At 41.4% G+C, this 14,164-nt stretch overlaps 1 protein-coding gene across 1 annotated transcript in view; it reads right to left on the reverse strand.

Annotated features, from left to right (window-relative positions):
* Positions 1 to 4,680: 4,680 nt before the first annotated feature.
* The window catches only part of UPP2 (uridine phosphorylase 2), a gene marked incomplete at both ends in the record, with an annotated part of 33,089 nt that continues 23,605 nt past the window's right edge, over positions 4,681 to 14,164 (reverse strand). Inside the window, one exon of the mRNA XM_079781808.1 lies at positions 4,681 to 4,832. Coding sequence (XP_079637934.1) covers positions 4,681 to 4,832 — 152 coding nt within the window. The remainder of the gene's footprint in view (positions 4,833 to 14,164) is intronic.

Consider the following 14,164-nt stretch of genomic DNA (forward strand, 5'->3'; position numbering starts at 1 on the left):
CTCCGGCTCTGTCGTGTCTGAACTTTCCTGAGCCTTTTAACAAAAGGAAGGACCTTGGAAACACACCAGCTTCACCTGAAGAGGGAATTTTTATTCTGAAATATGTTAGCTGCTTGATTTCTTAGGTGAAAATTTGAAAGCACTGACCTTCACAAGCAGGGGAGCTGACGGGTCTAACAAGAAAAGGATGTCTTTGGTGGCCTCAGCTTACCTTTAACCCATCTCTGCCCTCCCCCTAACCTGGGACAGCGCGAAAGGTCAAGTCTTGGTCATCCACACCCAGGCACAGTTTCTTGTTACTGGTACTTATCTCAACCTTGCTCCTCCTCCTCCCACTTAGTTCCAACAAACTTCTGATCAGTCCTGCTCTATGCCTTTCAACCACTTCCCTTTGTGGAGGAATAAGGTCCAATCTCCTTAACCTAACTTTTGAGGCTCCAAATAATAGAACCCCAAATTACCGTTCCAGACCCATCCAAACAGGATTCTTTACTATTCTAATCATATGTCCTAAATTTTCCTTTGTTGTCTTATTTCATGCCTTTTCCCTTTGATGGCAAAATCCTCCCCAGAGTCTTTTAAGATTATGGTCCTTAAATAAAGATCATCTCAAATATTTACCTTGTTTAAGAAACCTTTCAAATCCCTCCCCCTTCATATGCTTATTCCCTCTATTGAATCCTCAAAACACTTTTATTTCTATCTCTCTTTTGGAGTCTATCAGATTATATTTTTAATTATAGTTAGCCACATATTTGTCATAGTGCCTCAAATTTAATATGCTGTGAGTTATTTAAAGGAACTGACTGTCTTGCTCTCTCAGAACACCTAGCATTGCAACTTGCATGAAGTCCTTTGCAAATATGTCTGTTTTAGCCTTTGCTGTTTACTTAGAGTGGGTCCATGGATTGCAAACTTAAATTAATCACGGAACCAGCTCTGTAACAGGTGAAAACCCCCCAGTCCCGATGGAAGGAGGGAGATGGGAGGACCCTGAAGTATAGGAAACAGATCTGAGTGGTGGACTGGTGGTCACTGCTGATTATTTACCCAGAGCAAGTGGGAATTTGGTGACATTTTGTTTGCTACAGCGTTTTGTTTTATTTGTTTTTTGTTTTAGTGTTTGTTTTTTGTTTGTTTTTGGTTGTGATGTCTGGAGAAATATAAATGCAAAGGACCTTAATTCAGATAAAAAATAAATTAATATGAAAATGAAAAGAAGAATCCATATTTTTAAAGACCTGTTTTTCCTTTTCTGACAAGGGATGGAAAAAAATCAGATTATTCAGTTAGTTTCTCTAACACTGGTATGCCCAATGCTTCACAATGTTATTGATTAAGGTGCTATAGAGAATAAGATGTTTTCCAAGACACTTTAGACATTTAGAAAAAATGGACATAACCCTAAGAAACTACCTTTTGGTGGGATAATTTTGACTAATTTTCTATAAAATATATGATATTCATTTCTAGGTTTCTTGCCTGATGATTTTAAAATATAAGCTATATTATGAAAAAATAACATTTAAATCATGTTTAATGTTTCAGAGGGGAAGAAGTGGTTTAATGGGGGTTTTGTTCTCAAGGGAAAATTGCTATGCTCAATTTTAGAGAAATAAGTGTTAAATTGATTCTATATTGAGTGCCACCTATTTGAAAGGAGTAAAAAAAGCAGCTGAGAAATGGAAAACTGTTAAGTAAATAAATAATAAAGCAGGTTGAACATTATACGTACTTTCAGTTTTCATCTTAGGAGACGTTGGTTGTGGAGCCACCGGATATCATTTCAGGATTCTTAGAAGATAGAGAACGTCCTGGAAGATGTAGGAAAAGTCCTGTTTCCTTTATTATTTTTTTAAAGGGACAAAGTGAGAGCCTAATAACTGAAGATTAGTTTACTTATCTCTAATCCTGAAATGAAGATTGTAGATCAAATCTTCAAAAAATATATTTGTGCATAGACATCTAGAGGCACACAGGATCCTGACGAGGAACAGTGTGGCTGTCTGCAATGCAGTATGTGCCAGACAACTTTAATTTCCTTCCGTGACAGAATGATGGGACACGTAGCTCAGAAGCAAGCAATAGAGGCCATTTATCTATCTTTGACTCAAGCTTTCAATTCTATCATACATGTGATGCCCAGCACCCGGCTAGGAAAATACATCAAAACCCGTGTTTCTCAAGCTGCAAGCTCTGGTGAGTTCCATGAGGACTTTTAAATGCAAGAATAGATATTTTTATAAAGGATTGCCTTTTTAAAAGTTCTCTACCAGTTTAAAAACAAAAATCCTAATTTCTGTTTTGCAGTAGAAAAAATATTGTAATGGAGAGATCTTCATATAGAATGACTTCAGTTTCTCAAGTCACTGTTTTTCCAAAAAATTTTGGCTTCTCCAATGTGTTCTGGTTCCCAGCAGGAAGCAAGTGGCACAATTAAACTGGGGAACTGACAGAACTTACTGATGGGACTGTTAACAAAGGGTAAGCAGGATTTAGGGAACAACAAAGGATGGCGCAGCTGGGAACAGCTGCTACCAGCCCTGATCGAAGGGGGCTGGAGGGTGAGTAATTATAAGAAGCTAGAGAAGGCAGGGGTGTGGCAGGGGCCACCCACAGGCACTGTGGTCTTTGATAGAGGACACAGGTATCCTGCCATGACCCAGCCTAAGGAAGGTATGTGAACTCATGAAATTATATGCAAATTCAGGGGTAGACATATGAATGTGCCTTTTCCTGCAGAGTGGGTCCATAGGTTGTTATCAACCTTCTGCAAAACGAGTCACAAATGTCAAGAGCTACTGTATTTTTAAAAGAAAGAAATAAAATTCCAACTGACTGAGATGTTGTTGAGACTGATAGTTAATAGTCCTTATTGAGCACCTACAGGGTACAAAGTACTAAATAATATTCTATACCTAGGTAAAAATAAGCCAGGGAAAGTTAGTTAGTCTATTTTGGACCAAAAAGTACTCATTAAACTTCAACTGTGTTGGTATTTGGGAGTGAAACATGGAAGTAGAAGAGCTGGTCATGGCTGTAAATGGAAACTTGTTTGAGGACCAGGAAGGCTTTCCATTGGTAAACAAATGGAGAAGTATTTAGGAGAATCAATTAACAGGTCTTGGCAATTGATTGGAGTAGGAAAGAAGGAGACTGAATCACCAGAGAAGTTTCCAAGGTTTTGGCTTATGCAGCTGATACCATGAAAACACAGACATGAACCTATGCAGATGCACCGCACAGGCTCACACGCGCCCAGTCAGGAGTTAACCGTAATTTTTATTTTTCTGTCTCTCCCATAGCCTCCTCTTCTCTCAATAAAACAGAAATAAAGATTTTCTAGGAGCAGACAAGAAAGAAGTTCAAAGTTCTGGGGTTTGAAAGGTTATGAAGAGCATTTTGGTTATTCCCACTTGGTCTACAAAAGATGGGACAAAGTGCATACTCCACTAATAATGACAATATTACTCTACTTAACTTTTAGTTCTGATCTTTGGTCAGTTGTTGGGGTACCTTAAAATTGTGCTCCAAACATATCTATTGCCAAAAGAAATTCCCAAACTGATGTACCTCTTGGGGGATTGTTCATTGTCGTTGAGTAAAAAGATGCAAATAATCTCTATCTGGTTGAAGTTAAACTTTATTTGAGTCACAACCATATAAATATATATACACAACGTGACATACTATACAAGATTGTTAGCTCTCCTGCACCCAACCCCCATTCATGCTCCCCAACTCTTAAGTGTTTCAGCTTTAGATCAGCCCCCCCCGCTCCCCAGGAGCATCAACTCAGAGTGCCTCCCAGAGGGTCTAACTGAATGGGAGGACAGGCAGGGTGTGGGCAGGACCTGCTTCAAAGTCACACCAAAGGAAGGCTTTAACATTTTGAACTCAAGTCTAAAGTCAGTTGTGACTAATTTCTCCATTTACTAGGTAAACATGGAAATAACATAAAAAATACAGCCTCCTCAAAATATATCTCCTTCAAAGGATAAAAGAATGCTAGAAGGTGATCGAATCATTTGTGATTTCTGAAGAAAAACGAGAATCTTTCTTTGCATTACTGAGGGTTTTCATTTGAAAATAAATGTGATTATATTTCATGATAAAACCACAAACACAGGCAAACGTAAGCCTCTAATCCTACTCCGTGGTGTGCTGAGATCATGCAGGGGGAAGAAGAAGTATGCCATATTTCCCAAAGGGTTGCTTTTTAATATAGACCTACCTTACACTCATAGTTTTTTTCTGTAAATATTTTGAGTTTGCATGATCTATTCTTGTCACTTGACCAACACCTACAGTGCCTGACAACATTCTATCATGAATTTCTGGATGGGTTTCTGAAACAGTGACTGGGAACCATGTCTACAAATGGCTGATCTATTTTGATGTGAGCTTAATTAATGCTGCATATGAAACTTCAAATGTCACAGTCCAGGAGTTTTAAATGTTTAATTATTAGACTGACTTCTAAAATAAAATCTGAACTTAACGAATGTATTAAATTCTTGTAAGATAAACTCATTTTTTAGGAGAAAGGGGTTTTTATAAAATCACTCTATTATGATTTTAGCATGTGGATGAGAACTCTATGAAAACGCCACAAATAATATGTAATGTCAACATGACAACTTGAACTACAAACTTGCAGGGAAGAGTTGGGCTGCCCAATTATGACATCTGGTCACACAGTCCAAGCCGCTGTTTGATGAAGTTGGAGATGAGGAGCTGGGGCCGTTGCTGGTACTCCACCAGGATATCATGGGGCAAGTTGATCTGGTCACATTCAAGTCTGTCCAGGAGTGTCACACAGACCACAGCAGCTAGGAGGGCAAGCAACACCATTACTGAACCAATGGGTTCATCTTTTGTGTAGAAACATTAGCCAAACATCCCCATGTCCCTAACACATGTACTTTGGGTTATTTTCTCTGTCATGTAGATGCAACCCAGGGACCTCTCTAGCCTTCTCTACAACTCATATTTCTATGGACTCTCACCAAACACCCCATCTAAATAAGTTAATGGAAATAATTTCAAGCACTCTCTGTTTTCCTTGCCTCTACAATTGGCTAGATTAAGGGAAAGCCTGTCAAGAACAAGGAGAGATCCTTGCCATTCAAGACACACAGAGCTCCAGTTTTCTCTCCTATTTCCAGTTAGATGAGGCTCTTCTTACTTGAGGATATAACTGGAGGGCTGGCCATTATTCCTAGATGACATTGAACATCTTGGTGCAATGTTTAGTTTGCCTGCTGCAGTTTCGCTGAAGATTAAATATAAAAGCTATGAATGTTAATAAATAAATAAATAAATAAGTAAATAAATAAATAAATAAATAAATAAAATAAACAAAAGCTATGAATGCAGACCTAAGGAAATATCAATAAAGGTGAGTACGAACCTTCATGAAATTTGAGAAGACAAATATTAAAGGAAATACTTAAAACTCCAAATGTCACAGTCCAGGAGTTTTAAATGTTTAATCATTAGACTGACTTCTAAAATAAAATCTGAACTTAACGAAGTTAAGTAGGAATCAACTCCACGAAGGAGCAAATTTATTAGCATTTAGTTTCTAAAGAGTGGGAATAAAATCCTATGATAGATGCGGATGTAGGGAAAAAGAATAGACACCTTTTGCTAAAAAAACACAAAAACACACCGCTGAAACTCTTGTGGAAATTACCACAATGGCAGTGTCTGGCTTGTTTCATCAAGGAGAACCAGAGAGAGAAAGCAGGTCTCCTACAAATTCTTGATTGTCAGTTTCGCATGAAATCTTTGATTTCAAGCAATGTGGTCATACACAATGAAATTGGTGTCAGCCATTTGAACTGATAGTGTAATCATCTCTATCTTCGTCTGCAGCATTTTAGAAAAGGATTTCAGGGTTGATGGGATGAGATGTGGCTATGTTAACAAGCTTCGAGGGCATGGCGATAAAGTTGGGCTGGAGTGTTATATTTATTTCTTTAACCTCTCCACTATTTCAGACTTCTTTATAAGATCTGGATTTGGAAAGGAGAAATGAATTGTATTTATAATAGATACTATCTTTTCTGTTTCGCTGAGCTCTTGCTATCTGCCAGGCATTTACGATACCACTTAGTCCTTACAGCTGTCCCATGCGCTAGCTATTATTTTTATCCCCTTTTGACAGATGATGAAATGAGGGCTTAGGGAGGTCAAACACATGGCCCAGTATGCACAGCTAGTAAATAGCCACCCAATTCCCAGCTTCCTAAACTGCTAAGAAGCGTTACCTCCCTTCCATCCACCTGTCATCTGAGCTGGCACGTGGTGAACCATTAGGCAGACCTGCCCTGACCCATCGGTCAAAGGAACCCTCTTGTTCAGCGACGTGAAAAGGAATGGAAATACACGACTTGAGCTGAGCCAAATATTTCATCATCTGGGACCCTCTTTATTCAAAACTCACTTGGTTGTAAAGCAACTTGGCTGGATGGGTAAACAAGCAAATGGAAGGGCTAGAAAATTCCCCAGCTTTTCAAGTTAATGATCAGCAAGCTTGTGGAGGCAGCCTGGGCTGGCGGCCACAAGGAGAGGCTGCAAGCTTTTCTCTAATCCTGCCCTTGGAAGAGGGATGAAAGGAAACCGAGCTCTGTAGCTTTCAGAGTGGGAGCTGACTAAACATTTTATCTGGAGATTTCCAGGGTGATGCCAGAGATGGGAAAGAACAGGGCAGAGCAATCTCAGTGGTGTTTTCTCGACCCCAGAGGCCCCATTAACAAGCAGCACATAACAATCTTGTCACCTGAAATTACTGTTTCCATGAGCAATGAAAGCGGATTAATTGCCCAACACCAGTTGTCAAAATCAAGTCTGACAACTTTACTACCAGAATCCTCAGATTGGGCAGGGAGGGTGGCTCCTGCAGAGGGACCCTTAGTGACCTGGCTGTCACCAACGAGGTGGTCAGCTAACTGACGGCAGGTCTGCAATGTGCTGGGAACTCACCCCAGCACAAACACGGAGCTCAAGGCCTCCGCGGCACCGGGAACTCTCAACAGTTGTCAGCTCTTTGGGATCATTCGTGGTCCCTTTGAGGATCTGATGAAAGTTGTGTATTTTTGTGAATCTCTTTTCACAAAACTCTACATATGCATACACACGCACAATATTTGTGTATAATTTCAGGGGGGTCAGGGCCCCTGAAGCCCACCCATGAATCCTTAGGAGCCCATGCCCCCCTGCTTTCGCCCCAACTTTCTGAATGGATTTCCAGGAAAGTTTCCCATGAGCTGTAGGCAAAGACAGCAAGGCCAGCCACAGATTCCCGCAGGGACAACAGAGCCCAGACAGGCTGGGCCTCAGAAAGTGGCAAAGCAGCCCAGGCTTGCTCGGGTGCTCCCAGCCTGCTCGGTGTCAGCTCCTCTTCCACTTCTGGCCCTTTCCACGGCCCCCTTCACTCCTCAAGCTTTGCGTTCACCGGGCAGACCCATGTTTGCCCCCTGTATGCCTGGTGTACAAAGCATAGGCGTCTCGACAACCCAGAGCTTTCGCACTGCCTCTGTCTCCTCTGAGACATCAGTCTGTTGTCTGTGAATCAACAACTAAGGGGAGAAAATTCATATTCAAAGGGGCTGATCAAAGCTAAGCAGCCTAGAAACAATTTGTTCTTCTCGATCGGTGTCTCTCAGAATGTGCTCAACTGGTTGCTCCATCCAAACCGGAGCTCGTTAGTAATGCAGACCCCCGGCTCTGTCCCTGATATGCAGAGTTAGGGGGAGAGGTGGAGAGGGCAGTGAGTCTGCATTTTATTTTTTTAATTTTTTATCCCCACCTAAGGATATGTTTATTGATGAGAGAGAAAGAGAGGAGAGAGAGAGAGAGATCAGTCAGTTGCCTCTCATGTATAACCAACTGGGGATTGAACCCTCAGCCTTTTAGTATATGGGACAATGCTCCAAGCAACCGAGCCAGGGTGTGAATCTGCATTTAAAAAATCTTCCTAGTTAAGTTATTTGCACATTAATATTTGAGAACTATTGCTTTAAAGACTTTAAACTCTACCCTGAATCAAATCAAGTTACAACAAATGGGCAAACCTGGACCCTAGTACTTTAGGTTTCCAAAGAAATGCAGAATTAGACAGAACCAAGATTTAGCATTAACTCTATCAAGAATCATCCCATATCTTTTATAAAAGTGTTATTGAGTACACTGTCCACTATCATACAGCTGATAATTTCACTTAAGTTTAACCCTTGGATAAAATTTTTATGGTAAACCTCAAATGCTTTTTTTAAAATTAGATAATGAGTGTTGTGTAACTCAATGTGTTTCCATTTTCAACTTGGTCTCCAGAAAACTCAGAACTAAATAGAAATTTTTAGAGTTAGCATTGCACTCCCAGGTAGCCTCTTTGGTATTGAGAAATACCCAACTACTCCCTTAAATATGTGCTTTTTTTCTCTTTACCTTGCTTAAGTTATAGTATACATTCATCTTTTATTGAAAGCTTCTGCTAATGCCTTTAAAGAAAGAAGAGTATGAGTAATCTGTCAATAGATAAAATATGCTGCTCTTTCACGCCTGATGGGGTAGTGGAGGGAGTGGGGGTGAGGAGACAGGAGATCTTGTTCTAGTCCACCTGTTTTGACCCAGCTGTGTTTCCTCAGGCAGGTTACGTGCACTCTTTAGGCTTCATTTCATTCTCAGAGAAAGAAGCAGATGATCTCTGAGATATCTCTCTCCCAAGCCCACACTCTCAGCTTATGTGTCTCACATCATCTAGTTGGTGTGAGGACTATGAGGTTCAGCTGCAACCTTGGGGACTTGACCTCTGCTGGATGCTGGACTCCCAACCAGAAATGTGTCAGGATGGCGAGAGGATGGAGCCTGGTGTGCTGGGGGTGGGGGTTCCAGTCGGGGAGCCCAGGATGCCTCCCTGGGGCAGAGCAGGGGAGGGGTGGGTCAAAGGTAATGCCAACCCCACAAAGGGCTGTGCTGTGGCCCTACATTCTCTAATGGGTGATGGGTTGGTAATGGGCAGGGAGGACTGGAATAGAGGGAAGAAGAGTAAAATGAAAATGAATCAAATAAAACTATAGATGCTGATCTTGATTGAAAATATGTAAAACCCAAGCAAGTAAGAAGAAACCATTTTGTTAAGTGTTGTCTTTGTCAAAGCAATAAATGAATTACTAGCCATTTATACCTGGTTTCCCAGATACAATGATTTTCTTGGCAAAATAACCGCTGTGCATACTAAGGAATACATATCAACTGAATGCTTTGATTCCAACACTAACCCTCTGGGTATATGCTTTGCCCTTAGGGTTTGTTTGCTAAAGTAGCACAACCCTCTGTTCACAACTTTTAAAATAGAAACATCTGCTTTTTTTGTTGTTGTTATTCTGAACAGAGGCTATGAATCTGTGTCTCCATTAGAGGCTGATGGGAAGAGGGACAGAGCTGTGTTCAAACTCCAGCTCAGCGACTTTGTAACTGTGAGACCCTCTCTGAGCCACAGTTTCTTGTTCTCTGATGAGGGTGAAGAGAGCTGCAATTAGTTGCCCCACACTCTTGTATAATTACATTTCAAAACCCCGATTTTCCTCCACTTGAGAGGTAAGAAACGCTCCAGTCCCAGACTGAATAGAATCCTTTTTACTTTATCAGTGATCACCGTGCAGTTCCTAAAGCCCAATATCCTTCATTGCAGGGACCAGCACAAAACATAAAATGGAATTAAAGCACGATTTTGCTCCCTTTCATTGAAATGTAATAAAGTAATATTAGGAAGTCTGAATGTATCCCCCGAGTCACCAGCGCCTGCCAAAAGAAATAACACTGAATTCTTCCTTTACCCTAAAGAAAACCCACGGCGAGTGCTGTGAACTCCGAAGACAAAGAGGATTTAAGCAGAACCTAATCTCAGATAAATATTAGGTTTCATATAGTGCCATGCAAGCAAGTGTGTGTCAGAAGGCAGCACTGTCTTTTTAAAATGGATACAAATTGAACTTACTTATCACAAATTCACAGTGCAGAAGGATTATCATCTTTAATCAGAATGTCAGGGGTGTAATTAAAATAGATTTTGCTCTAAGAGAGGGATGGATGTGTGCATCGTATGAAACCATAGGTGAATGCATTTATGCAGCATTGTCAGGGCGTTTCCAGTATTCTGGAGATTCAGCCTTTCAGGGTACAATAATTTCGTGAATGCCACTGTTCCCCTTCACCAATCTTTGTTAATGCAGCATTGGACCCCACTATTCTTTTTATGATAATGAGATCGGGATAACACGTTTCAAGCAGTTTGTCCACCTATGAAATAGCAAGAGATCCAGGGGTACAGATAAAGCAGAAATATCATTTGAACTTTCTAGGAAAAGGGTGCCTTAAACTTAAGGCTTTGTCTGTTCCTGTTTGGACAGATAAGAGGCACTCCATAATCATTCCAAGCCACTGGTGAGGCTGGGGACTGAAGGAACCAGTTGAATTCGCTATAGCCATTTTCCATGGTAAATAACAGTCGAGTAGCCACTCTTTTCATTTGTTTGTTTGATCATTTAGCAAATATCTGAATGTCCACATGGCAGATATCATCCTAAGTGCTGGGGATAAAGCAAGAAAATGACAAACAACATCCCTGTTCTCGTGGTGCTTACATTGGGTGGAGATGCTAAGTACATACCTTCATGCACTAATATATGTAAAGTAATATGTAAGTTAATATATAAAGAAACTCAAAATACAGTCTATAGTGACCATTGCAATGCGGAGAAGTGAAGTAGAATGCGTGAGTAGAATGAATGTGAGTAGGTTTAGTTCAGGCAGTCATTCACGGCTTCTCTGATGAAGTGAGATGTATGGTGAGATCCCTTATTAATCATAAAGATAAGAAGCAGTAATCCACTTGGATCCAAGACCTCCTTGTCTCAGGTGGACGCAAAAAGGTCCAAACTCAGTGAGTGACTCCTCTGAGTTAGGACAACGGGGTCTCTAGAAGACCTTGGTTTAAATAAAAAGTTGTTATTTATAAAGTAAAACCATTAGCCATCATCACGTTAGTATGAAGTCAGATTGGGTTCAGTCAGCTGGTAGTGGTAAAGGGACAGAAAGGCCCTTCGAAAAGGCTGCCTGGAGAGACAGGGTCGGTTGAGCCATTACTACAGTGGGAGTGAGATGGGGATGAGGAACAGGCCTAGGAGGCCAGCTCAGCCGGGCCCTGAGCTTAGTGCCAGGTGAGAAATATTTCCCCATGTTGCTTACCATTGGGATCTCCTCTCCAACTTACTCTATGTTAAAACAGTTGCTCATGAAGGCTTCCTCAGCCCTTGCCCTGAGCAAGCTTTTCTAGCTCACACAGAGCTTTTCCACGATTCACGCTTTGGGGGAAGGATCTTATGAAGTGATGAAAGACAGGGACATGGTAGCATCCTATGCATGTGGCTTTTGTCTATGTTCTTGGGGCAGTGTACCAAGAATTCAGCTTTCAAATCAGTGGAGTTTTCACCACAAAGAAATTCAGATAGAAATACTCCAAAGAACTTCAGAATTACAGAGGTACATACAACCTTTAGTGCGAATGTTGGCAGCCCAGAGGGCTCTGCTCAATGACAAGGCTGCAGCAGTGGCCTGCCGAGAGCTGCGTGCAGGCGAAAGTCAGCTACCAACAGCAGCAGAGAAAGAAAACTGCAGCAGGCGGCAGGAACTACATCAAGCAGACCGGAAAGAATCCAGGAGGGGCCTGCAGGTGGCCGAGTGCAAGGTCAAGGACTTGCAGCAAGGTCAGAAAAATCCTCATAACAGAATAATTCCTCTGAGATTTTGGCAACATTTTCTGAGACAGACTTGACCCCAGGGTTCACAAGCCTGAGCTCTCCTCGGCTGTCAATTTGTGCCTCTTCAGGAAGAACTGAAGGTCATCACCAAACTTATATCAGGATAGCATGTTTGTACATAGGTATTTTATGTTTAACTAAACTGGTTCCTAAATTCTGCTCATTTGCATATTGGTGAAGCTGTGACTCAAGTGTCCACTTGTTGTTTCTATAATACAGAAATGTGAAGAGCATTTCCTGGAACGGAAGTACCTGAATCCAGGTGTTTCTGTAGGCTGTGTGTAATCGGGCTGCTCTCAGGCAAGGGCAAGCTGCCCCAGCTGGGGTTCCCACTCTCACTAACTGGTGCAGAGAAAATCAGATGCTATTGTTTCTCTGAAAGGGGCTTTAATGATGACCTTCTAAAGAGGACAAGGATGCATTTGCATCCTCCACATAAATAGCACAAAGATTGGCTTGTACACGTACTCTGGGAGATGGAAGTAATTAAGGATAGTGGTTCTACAATTAATCTTTTCTTCTGAACTATAAAGTCTTTCTAAATGTAATTTTAAAAAATGTACCACATACATTTTGTTTGTATATTCATATTGATTGACTGTAAGGATGAATATTGAAATTAAAATTCCAGTATGGCCCTAACCGGTTTGGCTCAGTGGATAGAGCATCCGCCTGCGGACTGAAGAGTCCCAGGTTCGATTCTGGTCAAGGGCATGTACCTTGGTTGCGGGCACATCCCCAGAAGAAGATGTGCAGAAGGCAGCTGACCGTTGTTTCAAACTCTCTATCCCTCTCCCTTCCTCTCTGTAAAAAATCAATAAAATATATTTTAAAAAAATTCCAGTGTGATCGAATGAAGCATTATTGAGCTATAACTCTTTACTGGGTTTCTTTTCTGGGCGCCAGGACACGAGACTCTCCATGTGTTTCTGCCAATTTCACCAGCCACTCCTCCTTAGCCGCCTTTCCTGGATCTCCCTCACCGCCTTTAACTTCTAAACAAGGATCTTTTCTCATCTCTTTCTATACTCATTCTCTTTGTCATCTCATCGGTTGCATGGCTTTAATTGCCAGCTATATGCTGTCAACTCGCAATTTTACTTATGCAGCCCAAACTTCTTGCCTAAACTCTAGATTCAGAAATCCATCTGCTTGCTTAGCCTCCATTTGATGCCTACAGTCCCAAATCCTCACCTAATTTTCTATCTCCCAACTCCATCCTTCCAGATGTTTGGGCCAAAAACCTGGATATCATTCTTAAGTCCTGTCTTTTTCTCAACATTCACATGGTATTGTCAACAAATTTCATAAGATTTGCCGTTAGATGTACCTAGACTCAGACTGCTCACCACCTCCACTGCCCTCACCCTGGCCCACCATCTCTCCCGGCCTGCTGCATTTGCCCTCTTATTCTTCTCCCTGCTTCTGCCCTTCACCCCAGTAGGCTCTTCCTAACCTAGCAGGCTGTGTGGTCCTGTTAAAACTTAAGTCCTACCTGGCCACTTCTCTCTTCAAAGCCCTGCAATGACTTCCCGTGTTGCTCAGAGTGAAAGTCACGCTCCTCACAGTGACCACACCACCTGCACCTGCCACTCTCCACTGCTGTCCCTCCCCTCCAGCCTCACTGGCCGCCTAGTTCCTCCAACACACCTGCATGCTCCTGCCACGTGGTTGTAGATTTGCGTTTCCCAGACTGCTCTTTACCTTATGTCCACGTGGCATTTTCTAAAATGGCACCTTCTCCGTGCATCCTTCCCTGACCATGCCACTTAAAATTATGGTTTCCTCCCTATTTTGGTCATCCTTGTTCCTTTCCCTGCCTTATTTTAGCCATAGCACTCTTCAGCATCTGATGTATCACTAAGTTATTAGACATTAGTCTTTGTTGTTCGTCTCTCTCACTAGGTTCCATAGGCGTAACCTAATGACCACAATACCATATCAAAACAAAAAAGGCTAAAAAACGTGAAATAAGTTTTTCTTATTTATCTGTGGTGTCCACTGCTATACACCCTGGGCTTGGGCACTCAAGCCACTTGTTGATGCACAGAAGAAACTCCTTCTTTGTTTAGGAAGAAAATGATCGAGATAAATCTTATCAGTCAAAATCTGATTTAAAAACCAGCCTTGTAATTGTGCCATGCACTCAGTAGACACACTATAAAACACATTTGAATCAATGACATATTTTATGGATATTTTTTTTTCTGGAAAAAAGATAGTCTCTGTGTGAAATGCAAAACTGTAAATTCTAAAAAAAGGTTGCTTGAACATTTTCTTGGACATCAAAACCATTATTTTAGATGGTGCTATTATGCTATAGATCTGAGGCTTTC

Source organism: Cnephaeus nilssonii, assembly GCF_951640355.1.
Source record: "Cnephaeus nilssonii genome assembly, chromosome: 10".
In the NCBI taxonomy this organism is placed as follows: domain Eukaryota; kingdom Metazoa; phylum Chordata; class Mammalia; order Chiroptera; family Vespertilionidae; genus Cnephaeus; species Cnephaeus nilssonii.